This window comes from Colias eurytheme, chromosome 25 (assembly GCF_061535395.1).
Source record: "Colias eurytheme isolate Ceu_HAF_F1 chromosome 25, ilColEury1 Martin Lab GWU primary, whole genome shotgun sequence".
In the NCBI taxonomy this organism is placed as follows: Eukaryota; Metazoa; Arthropoda; class Insecta; order Lepidoptera; family Pieridae; genus Colias; species Colias eurytheme.
This window is the reverse complement of record NC_143004.1, coordinates 1,145,415-1,164,654: the sequence shown is the minus strand read 5'-3', so window position 1 is coordinate 1,164,654 and position 19,240 is coordinate 1,145,415. Positions and strand designations below refer to the sequence as shown.

The following is a 19,240-nucleotide window of genomic DNA, read 5'->3' as shown; positions in this document are numbered from 1 at the left end:
GTATCTTGAATTTGTAAACTCTGATAGTTCACTATATACACTGTAACTGAGCACTATTAATTAACTTATACGTGTAATTAATTGAACTTAATCCATATCCCACGGGACTGGGCGAACACAAAACAAATTAGGTTATCAGCAAGTACCGAGCGTCATACACCGAACCGGCGGGCAGACATGATGTGACTGTGTAGTTCGGTAAAAATGCCGCATGTCGCCGTTGTTACTCAGCTGTTAACGCGCACGCTCACACTTTTTATTATGCGGCCGAATAAAAGTGTATTCTAAGTTGGTACCGTTTGAATAGATCCTTGTTACATTTTCCTTGGCTGAATTATATCCTTTCTTTTTGTAGTCACTGCCATCTTTGATTTTTTTACAGACTTGGATGACGTTTCTTCAACTAAGTGTTACCAGACTTTACTTTCCAGTCTCCCTGTTTGCATATAGCGGGGGATACACATGCCCGTAGCTTGCACACTAGCATACCAGCTCCTTGCAAGTGCCAGCTACAGTCATGTGTATTCACTAACTGGCATGCCTGTAACTGGAAGCTAGTTAGTTGCAAGTAGCTAGAACAAAATTTGATTTTCTTGCATGCCCGTTGAGGGAGGGGACGCGGGGGGCTGCTAACCTGGCACGTGTGAACAGACGCGACAGCTACGGGCATGCCAGCTAGTAATAAGACAATTTTGTTTAATTCACTTCGATTGTTACCATGTTTGGTGTGCAAGAATAGGTACGAAATACTCTCACGAACTGTCCTGTGTATACGCGATGGTAATACTGGCATGCAAGGGCACAGTATGCATGCCAGTATTACTTGCAAATGTATCCGCAGTTTGCCAGTTACTCGTACATGCCAGTAACTTTCATACCAGCTACTTTCCCGATTTACTGGCATGTGTATCCCCGCCCTATAAGACTTTTGCATTAAAGATATAAATTATATAATTATATTAGTAACAGTACAAGGTAGCTCTGCTTTTGTTTCAAAAATATATTACCTAGAAAATGTGATAGTATATATTGGAAATCAATTTGAAAAAACTCAATACACAGATAATATTAGAAAAATTTCCGCCAGGCCCAGTAAATATCTACCATGCTATTTATAGGTGTGAATGAAAAAAATGTTTCTTTTCAATTTATACCTTACTCATAAAAATTTAATGCTTTGTTGTTGATAATTTTGGTGATGGAACCTTACAATCAAAACATAATTTTCATTCTGTCCTGAAATAAACGCAGACTACAATAGGCATGACGACAGTATCCATAAATGATCGTATTAGTGTTTTTAAGGGAAAATGTATAATAGATAAATTACATATAGTGACTTGAAATCTTAAAAACATTAAGATTAATGAGATTATCAATAAAATAAAACATTGAAATACTGCAGTTGGCCATTTTGACTAAAACACGCGTGACGTCACGCTTAAGTAAACATCTCACGTCATATGTTTTTTGTTGCTATGAAATTATGAATATGTTGAGAATACGTATTTTTATTTATTTTCTATTGTTTCACGTATGCTTTATCGACTCAGAACAGAAATATAATTGCGAATTCACGAATACATGGTTCGGGGTTCTCCGCGCCAACTTTATACAATCATTTCTTATTATTTTCTCGCTTAAAATAATTACTAACACATTTTTGAGCATTATTTTTATGTGGATTCACACTGCAATACTGCACATCACTTATAAACTTTGAAATTCGTTTCTATAACACATATTAAATAAATATTTTTTTTAATTTTCTTCGCAATTCGTACAAATAATTACGTATTTACCAAAGTGTGACGTCACGCCTACGCCATGACACCTGCGAGCTGTTTTGGCACAGTTAATAAATATTTTTTGGAAAATGGCTTTTATCTTCGTTAAATTTAAGTATATTACCGAAATATAGGTTTTTCTTGTATAGTAAACGTATACACACATTATGGAAGAGGATTTCAAAATCTTTCGTCATGCCTATTCTTTTCGTGAAACACTATTCCAAGCTATCTAACGCAAAATTACAATTTTACAATGAGATTAATACTTAATTATTCCATGACAGAGATAGTATTTCAAACATTAATTGCTAAATTCATAAACAATATTGCACTTGAAAATGCTAATTATAGTATTATGACGTATGGTGTTTGCCTGTGGTTTGCCTTTATTTTACGTTTTTCATGTTTGCCTTTAAATAGCAACGTGGCGATTGTATGTGAGATTTTTATGACTTAGGAAGCAAGAAAGTTATTCTTATGAGTTGTTTGTAACATCTCATTCCAATGAAAATTTAATTTGGACTTTGTAAATAGTTCATGCATGATACGATAGATCAATTTTATTCATTTTGTTTTATCCAAATAGATCTGTTATCAAATAAAAATAAAATATAGCCATGTCATGCCTTGATATGAATAAAAAATATTTTACAAATAACCAGAACTGAAAGTAAGATAGATTCTCAGTACCTACCAAAATAATTAATGTGCATTGATTGTGGGTAGCAAGAGGGTTTGTTTCGCTTGCTCTTCTAAGTTACTATTGAATAGAAGTAAATATTGTGTTAAATCCTTTAAAATAATAGAAATATAAAGCTTATACGATTGATCTATCTATACTATAGATAGATAGATTCTATAGCAAGAATTATTTTAACTTAATTTTTTTTTTATTATTAAGCGCTATATTATTTAATTTTTATTGGAAGGTGTTTTTGAGTACATACATAATAGTCTATTAATAATTATTTTATTCATTAATTATGATAAAAAAATATTCAAAATAAATACTTCCCAACTGAGTAGTGTAATCAAGTATAATGCTACCCAATTTATAAGTGAAAATAACATCGCGTCGGTAACTGGTATCCCTTATTAGTCGGTTACCATAGTTACAACACTGTCAAAATATTTCAAGTTTGAATTCGAAATTTGAAATATCAAATTGCCGTGAGTTTTATTGAAAATAAATATTAATAAAGTAATTTTAGTTTTGAAATAATAATGAAATTCAAAAATAAATCTCGTATCAATCTAGAACTATATAATTTCACAAAGCAGGATGATACTTAACAATTTTCTCTACTTAAGAAATCAACAAAAAGTTGGAACTTTTGTTTTAGTTGCACTGGCCTAATTTAAGCAAGTTTTGTCGATACTGTTGCTAAATCACAATTCTGACCTAAATATCTGTGACCTAAATACGTGTCTTTTGTCTTTGAACGCGAATCGGTGCAAAATCAAGTGAATATTTTTCGCTATGGATAAAATACTGTGCAATATACGCGTGGAAGATAATGTCTGACTTTGGGCATTCAACACCTTTGGTAATACATTTCATATCGTTATTATTCTGTGCATAATATCTTTGTATAATATTTTGATATTTATATTTTTAAATTGTTTCACCCTCCTTTATTATGGAATACCTAACAATTTATACTTTAATTTTATTATTTATCTCTCTACATGTACATATTATTTTACAAATCAATTTATAGTTATTTGCTACTCAACAACCTGAAAACAATACTTTACTGAGCCTCTCAAACTCTCCATCTCATTATATTACTAATTTATTTATTTCAACATTACAGACATCACATAGAAGATCCTCAAAGGGCACCAAGTATGACAGAACAAAGCTTACATTCAGCGGCAACTTTACTGACAATCAGCGGCACTTCAACATCACCTCAGATAAGGAAAGCATGCGGCAGGAAATATTGAATGCGGTGCTGATGAGAACGCAGCAAATGGCGAAGGGTGACCAGAATCCTATGTATGAGGATCCTAAGGATGTCATGGGTATGAATTTTTATATTGGTACAGTTGTTTTTGAGTTTAAACATGTAATATCATCATCATAAATAACTATATTTGTTCCCAAGCCGCTGAATGGCACTTTTATGAAAAAAGCAGGACTCCTAATAATGACTGATTAATCCGTCAGTCCTCGGATCACAGACACAATAGAAAATCTATTGTGTCTCGGCCCGATCGGGCCGCTCGGTGGTCAATGGGTTAAGCTAGATAGATGTGACATAATATGTACAATATAATATATCATCATATAACTATAATACCACAGACTAATAATAATATACTACGTATAATACTATTTTTCCTTTATAGGAAAAAAATTATATGCATTTAAGTTATCTTGAATATGTAGTTCTCAAACATTTAAAGATACATTTAAAGATTATTTTATTAAAGATCTTATTTTTATATTTTGATTTAACAAAGAAGTAATTTTTTCAGAGAAAAAGCCGCCAAAACCGCCAAGAAAGCGTCACATACACGCGGTAGCTGTAACATCACCGCGGGTCAAAGAGAAATCTATCAAGGAACAGAAAAGAAAACTGACAAAGAAGTATGAATCACTCGTCACAGCTCTCATGGATAAGTGTGAAGAGAATTTAACTGTGGTGAGTGAAATAAAGCATGTATTTGGTAAATTTTTGAAATAAAGGAAACATTTTAAAATTAAAGTATAAGTAGAACTTAAACAGAGGAAAACATTTAAACATTAAAACAGGCGTAAAGCAAATTCATTTAGTATTGTATTCCCTTTTAAACTTTTGCTGATTTTGATGTTACTACTATTTGATGAGCTAAAATTCATAAAATTTTATAAGAGATCTATTTTATTTTTAATCTTAGCAAAATAATGATGAATTATATAATTCTTTATCAATTTAAATGTAAAAAGGGCTGTATAACTATTATAACATATTTTTACTGTAAATAAATACTCTTGTTAAATAAATAACGCATCTATTTTACAGATATCAGAAAAAGACGTCCAAATATCGAAATTAAAGGAGAAATTAAAAGCAGTTCTAGAATACAACAGACTATTTTCAGACGAAAACGACAGAATAAAGTCTGAATACGAAGCCATAGTGAAATATGTGGAAGAGTGTAAGAGAGTGATTAAAGAAGAGAAAGAGAAGAGTGGAGATTTGGAAAGGAAGTATAAGAGATTGGAAGAGAAGGTAAAGCAGTATGAAGTTCCCGATAAAGGTAAGAAATTCTGAATAAAACTTGAATGTGGTCGAGTTTAAAAAAAAAAGACGGGTTGCACTGGGGGAGTGCCGGCAGAAGTGAAAACTTGATTATTAACGTTGAGCATGTTTGATATTTTGGAATGGTATCCGTAGATTACGCTTTTTCGATCAGGTCACGTGTCCTGACGCGAGTTTAAGATTTTGTACCCATTACAGAAAAAGTGCTCAACGCCGCTAAAGAGGTTTTCACTTCAATAAAAATATAATCTATTAAGAATCAGCCAATATTGTACTAGGTATCTAATGTGCGATCGATTAGGAATAGGAACGATTCAGCGCAATTTTGTGACGTCATAGGTGTTCATTCTGATGATTAAGAGCGAGCGCGCACGAGCAACTTTGTCTCCGCAACTATTTTGTCTCTCCCATCAATTTGTATGGGGAGTTGCGTCGCTACGTGCGCGCACTTTCATACTAGCCCATGGGTGGAGAGACAAAATAGTTGCGGAGACAAAATAGTTGCGGAGACAAAGTTGCTCGTGCGCGCTCGCTCTAAATTAAAACAAAAATAGTTATTGAAATGCAGAAACTTAAGTAAATCGTTATTTTCAATTTACATTCAACACATTATTGGCACAAAATGATTTGATTGAATTTGATTTCATAATGTTTGATGTTCCAATTCTTAGTTGGAGTTTCAGAATAATGTACTTCGCATAAATGCTTGTAATTTTTGGGTTTATTCATTACAACCATACTCAAGCCTTTTTATTCAGTATGTTTATTCATTACATTTTGAATTCACCAGTAAATATATTATGTATTCTGTATATTTTAGTATTTACTAGCTTACCGCCCGCGGCTTCGCCCGCTTTGTCTAAAACCTAATAAATTATATACTAAAACCTTCCTCTTGAATCACTCTATCTATTAAAAAAAACCGCATCAAAATACGGTGCGTAGTTTTTAAGATTTAAGCATACAAAGGGACAGAGAAAGCGACTTTGTTTTATACTAGTAGTGATTTTGTAGTGATTTCATACATTTTAAATTCATCTGTATATTATGTATTTTATATATTTTAGAACCTTCAGAAACAGCGATTCCCCTAGTAGAAGTGTGCATGAGTTGCAGCAGTCGGCAGATAGTTCTCAACCAGTGTAGGGAACATAACGCCAGACTGCAAAGGGACTTGCAGGCTATGAAGGATGTTTTGTATCGGTATGGAATTCTCTTATTTTTGAAGTGAAACTTCTTTATCGGGGTTGGACAAAAATTTAGTGTAACATTTTTGCGTTACGCCGTACGCGTGACATTTTTGCGTTACGCCATACTCGTGACATTTTTAAGGTCATAAAGAAGTTTCACTTCTTACGTGTGTACTCTAGTACACGCATACATTTTTTTTTCTAAAGATATAAGCATTCATTAAATAAATAAATATTGCAGGACAATTTTCACACACGGCACGATCTGATTCCATACTAAGCTTTTGCTTGAATAACCAGATGGCTGATAAATACATATATAATTTTAAATAAATAATTATATAAATAATCAACAACCAGACACAGAACAAACATCTATGTTCATCACACAAATATTTGCCGCGGGTGGGAATCGAACCCACGACCTCTGGCTTGGAAGGCAGGGTCACTACCAACTAAGCCAACCAGTCAGTCAAGCCATTGGGACATTGGCACAGAGAATGCGACTTTGTTTTATACTATGTAGTGATGAATAACTGGACTCACAATCGCCTATTAAATTAACATCTTATTTCATGGCAGTTATGTTAAAAATGTGTTTTATAGTAGTAAACTTTGCCTAATACACGCGAAGGCAGAGTTTCGCTTTGGACGTTTTTTAGGAACACATATAAATAACTAGTTAAAAAAAATTGTAACAAATATTGATACAAATGAGAAAAATTATACAGAAATAGTATGTGTAAAAAGACAAAAAAGTGCGATAAAAACAGCTATTATTACTGGGTTGGGTAGTTTATTATTAACATAAATATTAAATTATGCATTCAGACTACTCTCAATCATTCAGACTACTTCAATTTACTAACTACCCTCTAAAAATATTATTTATTTTTAGTCTAAATGTGCAACTATCGAGGTATCAAGAAAAATTACGCAGTAACGCGCAAACATTGGACGCCAAAGATCTAAAAGTGGAAAAATATGACAACTTTGATTCCATATTGACTAGTTTAGGACAAAAACATGGTAAGAATAGTTATAGTTTCTATTTAATTTGCTTGTTATTAAGTACTAGCTGCGCTCCGCGGTTTCACCCGCGTGGCTTCGCTCCTGTTGGTCTTAGCGTGATGATACATATATAGCTTATAGCCTTCCTCGATGAATGGGTTATCTAACACCGAAATAATTATTCAAATTGGACCAGTAGTTCCTGAATTTATCGCGTTCAAACAAACAAACAAAATTTTCAGCTTTATAATAATAGTATAGATTGGAACTAATTTATTAAAATGCAATGCATAAGCAATATTATTTACAGCCAAAAATAGCAATAAAACTAGATAGAGTCATAGATTTAATGTTGGTTACTTATAGAAAAATATTTTTTATGGTATAATATATCTCATAGAATGGCAAATAAAAAGATTAATGAATTATGTTACATTAAAAAAAAGTCAATCAAGTACATATTTATTTATTTATTTTAATTATTACAGATGAAGAAACCGACGTCCAATCAAAAACAGGCACGGGTGATGATACTTCAAAGCGATTGGTCGATTTGTCTGGCTTGTTAAGTGCACAGGCTTTAGGTATTATATTATCCAGATTACTATTCATTACCTGAAAGTACTCCAAAGAATGTAGATAGAAATTGTAGATATAATTACATAATTCAATTATAATTTTCAGCCCCTCTCTTCGACGCATACCAAGAAAACCTGCAAGAAAAGGACAACCTCATTCTAGACTACGAAAAACAATTTGAAAACATGAATAAAAAGTCGAAACAAATAGTAACAGAGAATAAATCGTTACAAGAGAGAGTGAATAGTCTAGAACAAGAGTTGGTGGGAGTGAGACAGAGTTATAAGAGAATCAAAGTAGAGAAAGAGACGGGAGATGTTGAGAGAGCTTCGCTTTTGGAAAGAGTTGAGAGATCGGAAAATAAGCTGAAGGAGGTTTATGAATTGTATGAGGATAAGAGTAAGTTAATATTTATAAATGTTAGGTTATGTTGTATCGTGAATTTATAGATCTAATTATCTGCTTCAATTATCCATAGTCCATACTATCTTAATCTTAATACTATTATAAGGGCGAAAGTTTGTAAGGATGTATGGATGTATGGAAGTATGGATGTTTGTTACTCTTTCACGTAAAAACTACTGAACCGATTACAATGAAATTTAGCACACATATAGAGGGTAACTTGGATTAACACATAGGATAGGTTTTATCCCGGAAATCCCACGGGAACGGGAACTATGCGGGTTTTCCTTTGAAAACGCGGGCGAAGCCGCGGGCGGAAATCTAGTTAATATTATAAATGCGAAAGTAACTCTGTCTGTCTGTCTGTTACTCAATCACGCCCTTAACTACTGAACCAATTTGCATGAAATTTGGTATAGAGATATTTTGATACCCGAGAAAGGACATAGGATAGGTCTTATCCCGGAAATCCCACGGGAACGGGAACTATGCGGGTTTTCCTTTGACTGCGCGGGCGAAGCTGCGGGTGGAAAGCTAATAATAAATAAAATTTTTCATCATTATATTAAAAAATTGTTATGTACACAAATAATGTTTGTTTTACACTAGTAAATTAAGAATATGTATCTATAGTAATTTTTTAAAGTGGAAAGGCTATGTATTGTCTCGAAGGAATTTGAACACGGGAAACTAAAGGAACTTTTCCTTGTCAGAAAACATTCCAATTTACTTATTTCCAACTTTATTTATGACTTGTTGCAGCTGCAGCGGTTTCATCCGCGTAAATGAGTTAATCGGCTATCTGTCAGTGAAAATCCCGTCAAAATCGGTCCAGCCGTTCCAGAGATAATCGGAACAAGCAGACAGATAAATTTATTCTGTTTACTTTGTACATGCTATGCAATAATAAGTAAAAAGCGGTTATTTCTATATTACAAACGGACTATTGGTATAGCTTATTTCCTAATTTTTATAATATTTTCCAGTGGCGGCCATGATGCGTGACTACGAAACAGTACATCGCGAATACTTCACAGTGAAAACGGCTCTAGAAGCTTCCACGAACAAAATGGCGCAATACGACGTTCTGCGAACTAACACTGTGCCGGCTGACTTGCATGAAAGGCGGCTGCAGGATTGTAAAAGGTTATATTAAATAAAATAAAATAAATAAATATTTCAGGACAATTTTCACACATGGCACGATCTGATACCATACTAAGCTTTCGCTTGTGTTATGGAAACCAGATGGCTGATAAACATACATATATAATTTTAAATAAATACTTATATAGATAATTAACACCCAGACACAGAGCAAACATCTATGTTCATCACACAAATATTTGCCCCGGGTGGGAATCGAACCCACGATCTCTGGCTTGGAAGGCAGGGCCACAGGGTCAAAATAATATATACTATTATAAAGGCGAAAGTTTGTGTGGATGTATGGATGTATGGATGTATGGATGTTTGTTACTCTTTCACGTAAAAACTACTGAACCGATTACAATGAAATTTAGCACAAATATAGAGGGTAACTTGGATTAACACATAGGATAGGTTTTATCCCGGAAATCCCACGGGAACGGGAACTATGCGGGTTTTCCTTTGAAAACGCGGGCGAAGCCGCGGGCGGAAATCTAGTAATATATATTCAAGGTGTTGTATGATAGATTCATTCAAATTTACACTTTATTTCGTGGTATTAATGTTCAAAGTCTCATGTATATTCATTGTTGTTTAACAATTTGACTTAGTATTAACCTGAAAAATTTATTTTTAATTTTGCCAACATATTTACCCGTTCAAGCCGGATGAAGCCTTCATTCAGCCTTCAAAACAAGAATTAAAGCTAAGCCTTTTTCATCATGCATGATAATCACTATAAGCTATAGTTTATCTAATTGTTTGTTTGAAATGCAAGAAAAAAACAATTCGTACAAAAAAAAACTAAAATTGTTAAAATTGCACTTTTTTTTAAATAAATATTCACACAATATTTCAGGCTACTAGACGAGCTTAAACACCAGTACAGCATGGATACAGAGCGCAAGAGTGAGCAAATAAAGAAGAGTCAAGAAGAGTTGAGGAAGAGTAAAGAAGAGTTGCAGCAATTACAAGAGAAGTATGAATGTGTGTGTCGACAACATGAAACAGTGCAAGAAGAATTGAAATCTGCTTTGAAGAATGTCAAGTGAGTACTTCAGTAAAAAAGACAGGCTTTTTTGTCACGAAACAAAACTTGATGGGTTTACAATAACATATTTATAATAATAATGACATACGAGTAATATTAAGATTTTATTTTACTAATAAACATACTAAATAATTTCAACAAGAAGAAGACTCAAGTCCGATTGACGTATGTTTCAAGTCCGTATCTATTAATTCACTTTAAATCGATGTTTTTAAGCAGGTTACCTCTCTTCGAAGATAAAATTGAAAGACGTCAAATGTTGCCAATTAAATTGGCTACACTATAAGATGTATTTTGACGTGACAACGTCTTATAATTCGATAGAGTCGGCTGCACGCACGAAAAAACATGACTCATGCGGCGTTACCTCGCTCTGAGGCGTTCCGTAAGGCTTGAAGTGCGAGCGAGAGCGCGGAACGAGCGACAAAGAAGCACAATCGGACGTTGTCACGTTCAACTATCGTCAGTAAACCGACTTTACAGACAACCAATTTTTTTTTCAATGTTCCTTCGTTCGGAGCGTGACGATGAAAAGCCATTGCCGATAAATATCTAACCTAATAGCATCTAAAAATATTCTTTTCAATTTCAACCAGTAATTAATGACATAAGTATGTTCAAACAGGCACAAGAAATGTATTCAGCTTCATAAATTTAACATTTTTATAATTTACCAGTTATTAATGATTAAAGCATGTTCAAACAGGCACAAGAAATATATTCAGCTTCATAAATATCCCATTTTTACACCGTCCCAGGTTATACCGTCGCGCGGCGCTAGTGTTCCGAAACAGAACACGCTCCGCTGTCGCGCGTGCGACGCGAGCGAAGCGAACGCGAACAAACAGTAACAACGAACCGCTTAAACTGGCGCTCGCCGCTTTGGAGAAGATTAAATCGGAGATTAAGGTAAATAAGAGCGTGTGTGCCGAACACACGTGTAAGAAGTGAAACTTCTTTGTGAAGATTCAAAGATTAAAATTTTTGGCTTACTCCATGACGTGATGGTATTGCCATGACGCGACTATGTGACTATGTGACGTGGCTTTACTGTAACATCATGGAGTAAGGCTATTGATCTTTGAATCTTGCCAAAGAAGTTTCACTTCTAACACGTGTGCTCGACACACACGCTCTTTATTTTATTTGAAAGATGGTGTCTTCCGAGTAAATTTTGTACCATGTTAATTTTTGTCATATTCTGAAAATTTGTAGGCGATTTAGCTATTTGTAATAATAATAATAATAATAAATAAGGGCGTAGGGATGTGACGACCCCATCGCCCACGGTTGGAATATCTATTGTCTACGTGACAATAGATATTCCACCCGTGCAATCAGTCAACCCGCAGGACACCTTGTGGCGGGGTGTCGGGGAGTAGCGACCCCGCGGGAACCGAGTGCTCCCGGGGGAGGCCCCTGTCTTCATCTCCGGCTCGCCTTCACCGGCCGGTCGGAGTGAAGCCTGACGAGGACAGGACCCCCACCTCTGGCTTGCCTTAACCGGCCGGCCAGAGTGGAGTCGCGAGAGCTTTTAGCTCGAAGGGTGGATGCGAAGCGTAAGTGGCGAGTGGGCACGTGATGCTGGACCCTCAGGGAGCGCGTGATCGTAGTTTAAAGTCCAGGGACGCCTCTCCACCCTTAGCTGCTCACAATATGTTGCCCCCTTGTCGCACTATTGCAGCGACTTATTTCGGGGGCCCATACAGTGAGAGGGCGAGTCACCACCTGCCAACATATTTTTACTTTCTTTTAGTAGAAAGGCAGGTGCCATAGTTTCCAATAGTTCCCAAATACCGGCCCATTTAACATCCCACTCCATAGCCCAGTTTATTTTGTTTTCCATATCTCGAAATAGTCCTACATCGGCCGCGGACTGCCTAGGACTGTATCTCTATAGTGCAGTCATGGGCAGGCTGCGGCTGGTGTCCCACAACACAGTAAAGTTCTCTATAGGGCCTCTGCGTGTTGGATCCGTGTCCCCACGTAAGCCTTCCAAAGGACCGGGTACCTTTCTTATGATGGTACCCGAGTATTATGGATGAGATACACATAATAAATAATAATAATAAATAATAATAAATCAGTCAACCCGCAGGACACCTTGTGGCGGGGTGTCGGGGAGTAGCGACCCCGCGGGAACCGAGTGCTCCCGGGGGAGGCCCCTGTCTTCATCTCCGGCTCGCCTTCACCGGCCGGTCGGAGTGAAGCCTGACGAGGACAGGACCCCCACCTCTGGCTTGCCTTAACCGGCCGGCCAGAGTGGAGTCGCGAGAGCTTTTAGCTCGAAGGGTGGATGCGAATCGTAAGTGGCGAGTGGGCACGTGATGCTGGACCCTCAGGGAGCGCGTGATCGTAGTTTAAAGTCCAGGGACGCCTCTCCACCCTTAGCTGCTCACAATATGTTGCCCCCTTGTCGCACTATTGCAGCGACTTATTTCGGGGGCCCATACAGTGAGAGGGCGAGTCACCACCTGCCAACGTATTTTTACTTTCTTTTAGTAGAAAGGCAGGTGCCATAGTTTCCCATAGTCCCCAATACCAGTCCATCTAGCATCCCAATCCATAGCCCAGTTATTAGATTTCCATACCCTGCAATAGTCCTACATCGGCCGCGGACTGCCTAGGGCTGTATCTCTATAGTGCAGTCATGGGCAGGCTGCGGCTGGTGTCCCACAACACATTAAAAGTCTCAAAGGGCCTCTGCGTGTTGGATCCTAGTCCCCACGTAAGCCTTCCAAAGATCCGGGTACCGTCCTTCTGGTGGTACCCGAGTATTATGGAAATGAGAAACATAATAATACTAATAATACTTTTAAACCGTTTTGTCTCCCCAAGGTGGTAAAATCCCGCGCATACACTTCCCTAGAAGAACTCGAGCGTCGTATAGTAGAACAGGAACGTAGAGCTGCGCAAGCGCATGCTGAATACCGACGGTCGTTGGAAAGAGCTTCACTCGCGATTCGGCACAAGGAGGACATTATACGGTCGCTCATTGACAAGGTCGCCGATGTGGAGGAGGTCCGGTGGGTTGGACAGACATACACTAACACTTATACTAACACTAGCACTAGCACGAACACTAGCACGAACACTAGCACTAACACTAGCACTAACACTAGCACTAGCACTAACACTAACATTAACCCTTACCGTAAGAAAAACAGTAACAGTCACCATAACAAAGTATTCATTAACAGTAAAATTTAGAAAATAACATGCCCATTTAATTTGGAGTCCGAATTGGTATCATTTACTAAATTTTTTTGCGTTGCCACATTATAAAACACTTAAATTCATAATACAATGAGTCTAGACTCTAGAACTTAAGAATATTTTTAATTACTAAAATCCAAAAAATTTTATTTCTTGCTTTAAAATTTAAATAAACTTAAATACATTGATTTGATTATCAGTTACCAGGTTATCCATTCATTATGCCATACCCTGTATATCCAATTTTAATAAAAAGTGCCTTATTTTTTAACTTTATGCCCTACATGCCTTACAATTAATATAAACTATTTTTTTACAGTTTGAGTCAAGCTAACGCCCATCGTCTTCAAGGAATAGTGTCTTCATCATCAGAATCCTCGAAGACTCCAGAAAAGGCGGGAAAAGCCACGAAATTGGTTCCCGGGCCTGGAGGATATTTTCAGGATGATAGAAGGAAGAAATCGTAAAATAAATCTTAGACATTTCAAATGTACTTAGTAAAATATAATCTTATAATAATATATGTACATATATACTTAAGGGCCGATTTTTCAATACTTGGATAAAACTTATTCGTCGAATAATGTATAAAAACGTATTCTAATTGTCCGCATTTGACAATTTACGTGACATTTTAATATTATCGTGTAAGAGCGAGCGCACACGAGCAACTTTGTCTCCGCAACTATTTTGTCTCCGCAACTATTTTGTCTCTCCCACCTATGGGCTAGTATGAAAGTGCGCGCACGTAGCGACGCAACTCCCCATACAAATTGATGGGAGAGACAAAATAGTTGCGGAGACAAAGTTGCTCGTGCGCGCTCGCTCTAATACTTTATTGGACGGATAAGTTTTATCCAAGCATTGAAAAATCGGCCCTAAAATAGAGAAATAGATTGAACTAGTCAGTTAGTTTTTCTTTTAAGAGAAGACATTTATTTTCAACAAACTAGAAACGTTGTTGAAATAAAATATAGGAAGGAATTGATTGATCTTAAATTATTAATTTTATAATAGTCCATTTCTTGCCTTATCTAGAAAAAATTATAAAATTACTAGCGGTCCGCCCCGGCTTCGCCCGTGGTACCTACATGTTTAAACTATCCTATCTCTCAAGTTGGATCGAACTGCACATGGTGTGCGAATTTTATTATAATCGGTTAAGTGGTTTAGGAGTCCATTGAGGACAAACATTGTGACACGAGATTTATATATATTATATAATATTAAGAAGATATGCTCTTCATAAAAAACTGTTACATAAAAAAAATGAAAGGTCGAAAAATATATGTTTAAGGGTCGATTTTTCAATGCTTGGATAAAACTTATCCGTCCAATAAAGTATTACACGATAATATTAAAATATCACGTAAACTGTCAAATACGGGCAATTAGAATACATTTTTAAAATGGTAGTTTTATACATTATTCGACGAATAAATTTTAACCAAGGATTGAAACATCAGCCCTAAAAAAAGTACACATGTCTAGTCAAATTAGCATATAAATTGATTTTTATTCATTATTACGAAATGTTTGCAATTTGTATATAATATATAATTTGAAAAAGGTTGTTGTTTTTTTAAATAAACCAATCATATCGAAGGAAATAATTGAAGAAAGTGGAAGCTAATTTCCTTTCACATTTTCATTGTTCTAAAAACTAAAAAATAAACAATCTTATTATTATTTAACTTGACAATTTTCCATTACATGTTATGCAGTGGAAAATATTTATTTCATTATTTTTAATAAGTTTTGGAAGTATTTGTCTAAATAAACTATTATTTATTACACAGAATGTTTGTTTTAAATTGTGTAATTTAGGTAATATTATATGTGGTTGTAACTTCACTGCCTTTTAATTGTAATTTTGAGATATTACTGTAATTATTCTTCCAGAAACTGTATTTATGTAATAGATGCTATAATTAAGACGTATATTGTGAAATCAATAAATAAATAGATTATGATTATTTGGTTTTTTATTTATTACCTGTATAAATAATATTAGGGTTCTCGAAACCCTGATTCATATAGTTTATTAAACACTTTTACACTTTAACCAACTACAAAAAAACGAGGTTCTATGTTCCCAAATAATTAGTAACTATGTGTTTTTTCTTATTAGGTAATATGAAATTTCTATTGCTCAAAAAAACCAGAAGTGTTCGGGATGGAATTTTATAAGATAGGTATGTTGTGGACCATATTTTCTACAACTTTAATAATGCTTTACACTAAACATAGAAACATTTATTTTATATTGATCCCGGCATTGTAGGAAATAAAACATTTTAAAGTTACAATAACAAGTTAATAGTTAAAAAACTTTTTAAGCTATTGCATAGCTTCTATCGCGGGCCTTGAGCGCGGGGACCGAATCCGGAAATTTAGTAACGATAAACCTCACGCTCCCCACTCCGACGGGCACGGAGGTGTGGCTTGAAGGCTTGCAATAGCTTTACCGCGGCAGTCCCCGAGTGACACACGTCTTTTTTTTTATATACATATATGATAGGGAAGAGCTTGACCACGATCTCGCCTGATGGTACCTAAACTAAGATGTGGCATAAGATGGAGCGCGTTTCCCTAGAAGGTACCCCGTTCACTTTTCATTTGAAGACTTAACCATAACTTAGGCCAACAAATAGAAAGTGCAGAATTAATTAACTAATTATTTACAGCGATTTTTTGTGATCATATTTAAATCTTGTACTTAATTCTTTAAAATATTTTATTTTATTTGAATATTAGGTACTAGAAAATGTATGAAAAAAAAAATACATTCATTTACATAGCAAAACGTATATATACCTACTAATAACAATGTAACTTATCAATACCATTTGAGCAAACAAGCATTTCACATTTGAATTTGAATTAAAAAAAAATAATTTGCATAATGAAAATAATGTTTACATTTCAAGCTGTATGATTTATAATTGTTTAAATAACTTATTTACATTCTTTATTAGGTATTCACTTTTTTTAACCGACTCCAAGAAAAGGAGGAGAGTTCTCAATTCGGCCAGTACATTTTTTTATATACGCTTTAATCCCTGGATGAAATCACGGGCAAAATCAAGGAAAAATTATAGCTCATGTTTTTTGCTATATCACTGCCAAGTATCATAAAAATCCGTTCAGTGGCTTTCGTATGAAAGAGTAACGGACATACATCCATACATTCTTACAAATTGTCGTTATAGGTATCCAATGGTGAAAGAATTTTTGAAATCAGTCCAATAGTTCCTGAGATCAGCGCGTTCAAACAAGCTCTTCAGTTATATATTATTAGTACATATCTATCTTAATATATATAAATCTCGTGTCACAATTTGTCCTCAATGGACTCCTAAACCACTTGACCGATCATAATAAAATTCGCACACCATGTGCAGTTCGATCCAACTTGAGAGATAGGATAGGTATTATCCCGGAAATCCCACGGGAAAGGGAACTATGCGGGGTTTTCTCTGAAAACGCGGGCGGAGAGCTAGTATACTATAAGCATAAAGTATCTGTAGTAGGAGGATATGCCTCTATAAGTATGAATTTTTCATTGCCTCTAAGGACGTCAAAATGTTTTAAACACCCACATGTAGTTACAGTCGCGAATCTCAAAGTAATCTTATCTAGCGAAACCTTGACCAAAGAAGGTTGCACCGAGGCTTAGCTGTATCAGTTTAATTTAACTGTAAACAAATAACTGAAATGTGTACCAAAACTATACCTACTTATTAATTAAAGATGAGGTTAAAATAAAATATATACCTACATTTATTTAATTAATGCCTAAATTTATACTCCAGTAGTTACTTTGGTATAGACGGTCTATAATACGAGTTAATTACTCGTTAGTAATCCGATTGTTAAGCTATTGCATAGCTTCTATCGCGGGCCTTGAGCGCGGGGGCCAAATCCAGAAATTCCGTAACGAAACCTCACGCTCCCCACGGGGACGGGCACGGAGGTGTGGCTTGAAGGCATAGCATGCAATGGCTTTACCGCGGCAGTCCTCGAGTGCCACACGTCTTTTTTTATCTATGAAAGAACATATTTTCTTTTAATATGAATAAGTACTTACGTTAAACGTTGTCTTTTCCAAAAATTAGGTAATATCTATTTACGAGTTTTTAATGAATTAGATATTTTACTAGATATGACGGCATAGGTACAGACTACAATAGTAAATGTTAAAATTTTCCGTATTTATATCTTCTATAAAAGAATTCATTACATAGTAAATGTAAATATAGGCCCTTATCTGAAAGGTCGGTGGCATGTGGGCTAGCTAGGCTGTTGTACGAATGATGAACATATAACTCAAGTTAATAAAAAGGCTTTTGACCACGAACTGTCAACGTATTTTGTCCTTAACATTGAAATGGTTGAATGTTATACATGCCGCTCAGCCTGACTTTGGGTTGACTCAGAATAAAAATAAAATAAAATATAGGTACCTATTTTCAGAAATAGGTAACTACTGTAGCTTTCTAATTGGTGTAAGTATTTTTCAAATCGGATTTTTAGTTAACTAATTCAAAATTGTACCGATATACTGTTGTCAGAATTACGAAAGGTACATCATCACTACATAGTATAAAACAACGTCGCTTTCCCTGTCCCTATGTCCCTTTGTATGCTTAAATCTTTAAAACTACGCAACGGATTTTGATGCGTTTTTTTTAATAGAACGAGTGATTCAAGAGGAAGGTTTTAGTATATAATTAATTAGGTTTTAGACAAAGCGGGCGAAGCCGCGGGCCCGAGCGGTAAGCTAGTACTTATTATAGGGTCTTGATTTCGTAAACCTAAATTGATGTCTCGAATCAGAATCGTCAGTCAGCAACGAACAGGAAAAAATAAAATAAACCATTTTTTAGTTCACATCTTCTAATTCTTTATTAATTTATTGATAATAAATATCAAAACGAACAATATAGGTAATCAAATCACAAATCTGTATTCACGACACTAGAAGGCGACAACCAAACACTTTAATAGCGTCCTCATTTTTCCTTCCTTTTTTCAAGCTCTTTTCAGCATATGCGGGTATTTGTTTCGTAAATTTCCATGCTGGCAAGAAGGTTATAGTGAACGTCTTACGGGACTGGAAGCAACCTTATGCCTCAATCAGATCATACTTTTTTACCGGTAACTGTGTAGGTATGTTTCGTGAGACAAAAGCAAAACGAATCAGTAGGTTCTCTCCTATCTTTGACTCGTAATATCATTGGCCTAGATTATTAGCGTTGTTATCATTAATCTAAATAAAGTTTATAACCACAAATATACTAACAAGAGTAATCGAGTTTCCTAATAAGACAGCCTATTATGTATTAACACAATATGCAAGATGAAAATTCCTATATTTTACAGGTCATTCAAATGGTACGACAATATTGATACGAATTGAAAAGGGCAGAGTTTCTGTCGGCTACTGTCTTTAGAAATTAACTCCAAGCCAGTGGAAAATAATAATTTATGTATGTATTATGACGTCAATAGAGCTCCTGAAAGAACGAGTTCTCTCGTAGTTTTTAAGTTATTAGTTAAAATGGCAAAAATTTGTATCACACAATGCAATTGTAG

At 35.3% G+C, this 19,240-nt stretch overlaps 1 protein-coding gene across 1 annotated transcript; it reads left to right on the top strand.

Moving 5' to 3' along the window:
• The first annotated feature begins 2,919 nt into the window (after positions 1–2,919).
• Positions 2,920–14,268, top strand: LOC149897434 (uncharacterized). Its single transcript, XM_090116269.1, has 13 exons — positions 2,920–3,337; positions 3,608–3,818; positions 4,275–4,441; positions 4,802–5,039; positions 6,109–6,244; positions 7,130–7,260; positions 7,731–7,826; positions 7,927–8,220; positions 9,213–9,372; positions 10,235–10,423; positions 11,185–11,335; positions 13,265–13,452; positions 13,962–14,268. The coding sequence occupies exons 1-13, from the start codon at positions 3,308–3,310 to the stop codon at positions 14,107–14,109; spliced, it is 2,139 nt and encodes a 712-aa protein (XP_089972395.1). The 5' UTR covers positions 2,920–3,307; the 3' UTR covers positions 14,110–14,268.
• The last annotated feature ends 4,972 nt before the right edge of the window (positions 14,269–19,240 follow it).

Bases quoted from the DNA above. Each gene is read 5' to 3' on its own strand.
- LOC149897434 (XM_090116269.1), top strand. From the start codon at position 3,308: ATGTCTGACTTTGGGCATTCAACACCTTTG. The intron at 7,827-7,926 runs GTATTATATTAT...TATAATTTTCAG, and splicing joins GTTAAGTGCACAGGCTTTAG to CCCCTCTCTTCGACGCATAC. The intron at 11,336-13,264 runs GTAAATAAGAGC...TGTCTCCCCAAG, and splicing joins AGATTAAATCGGAGATTAAG to GTGGTAAAATCCCGCGCATA.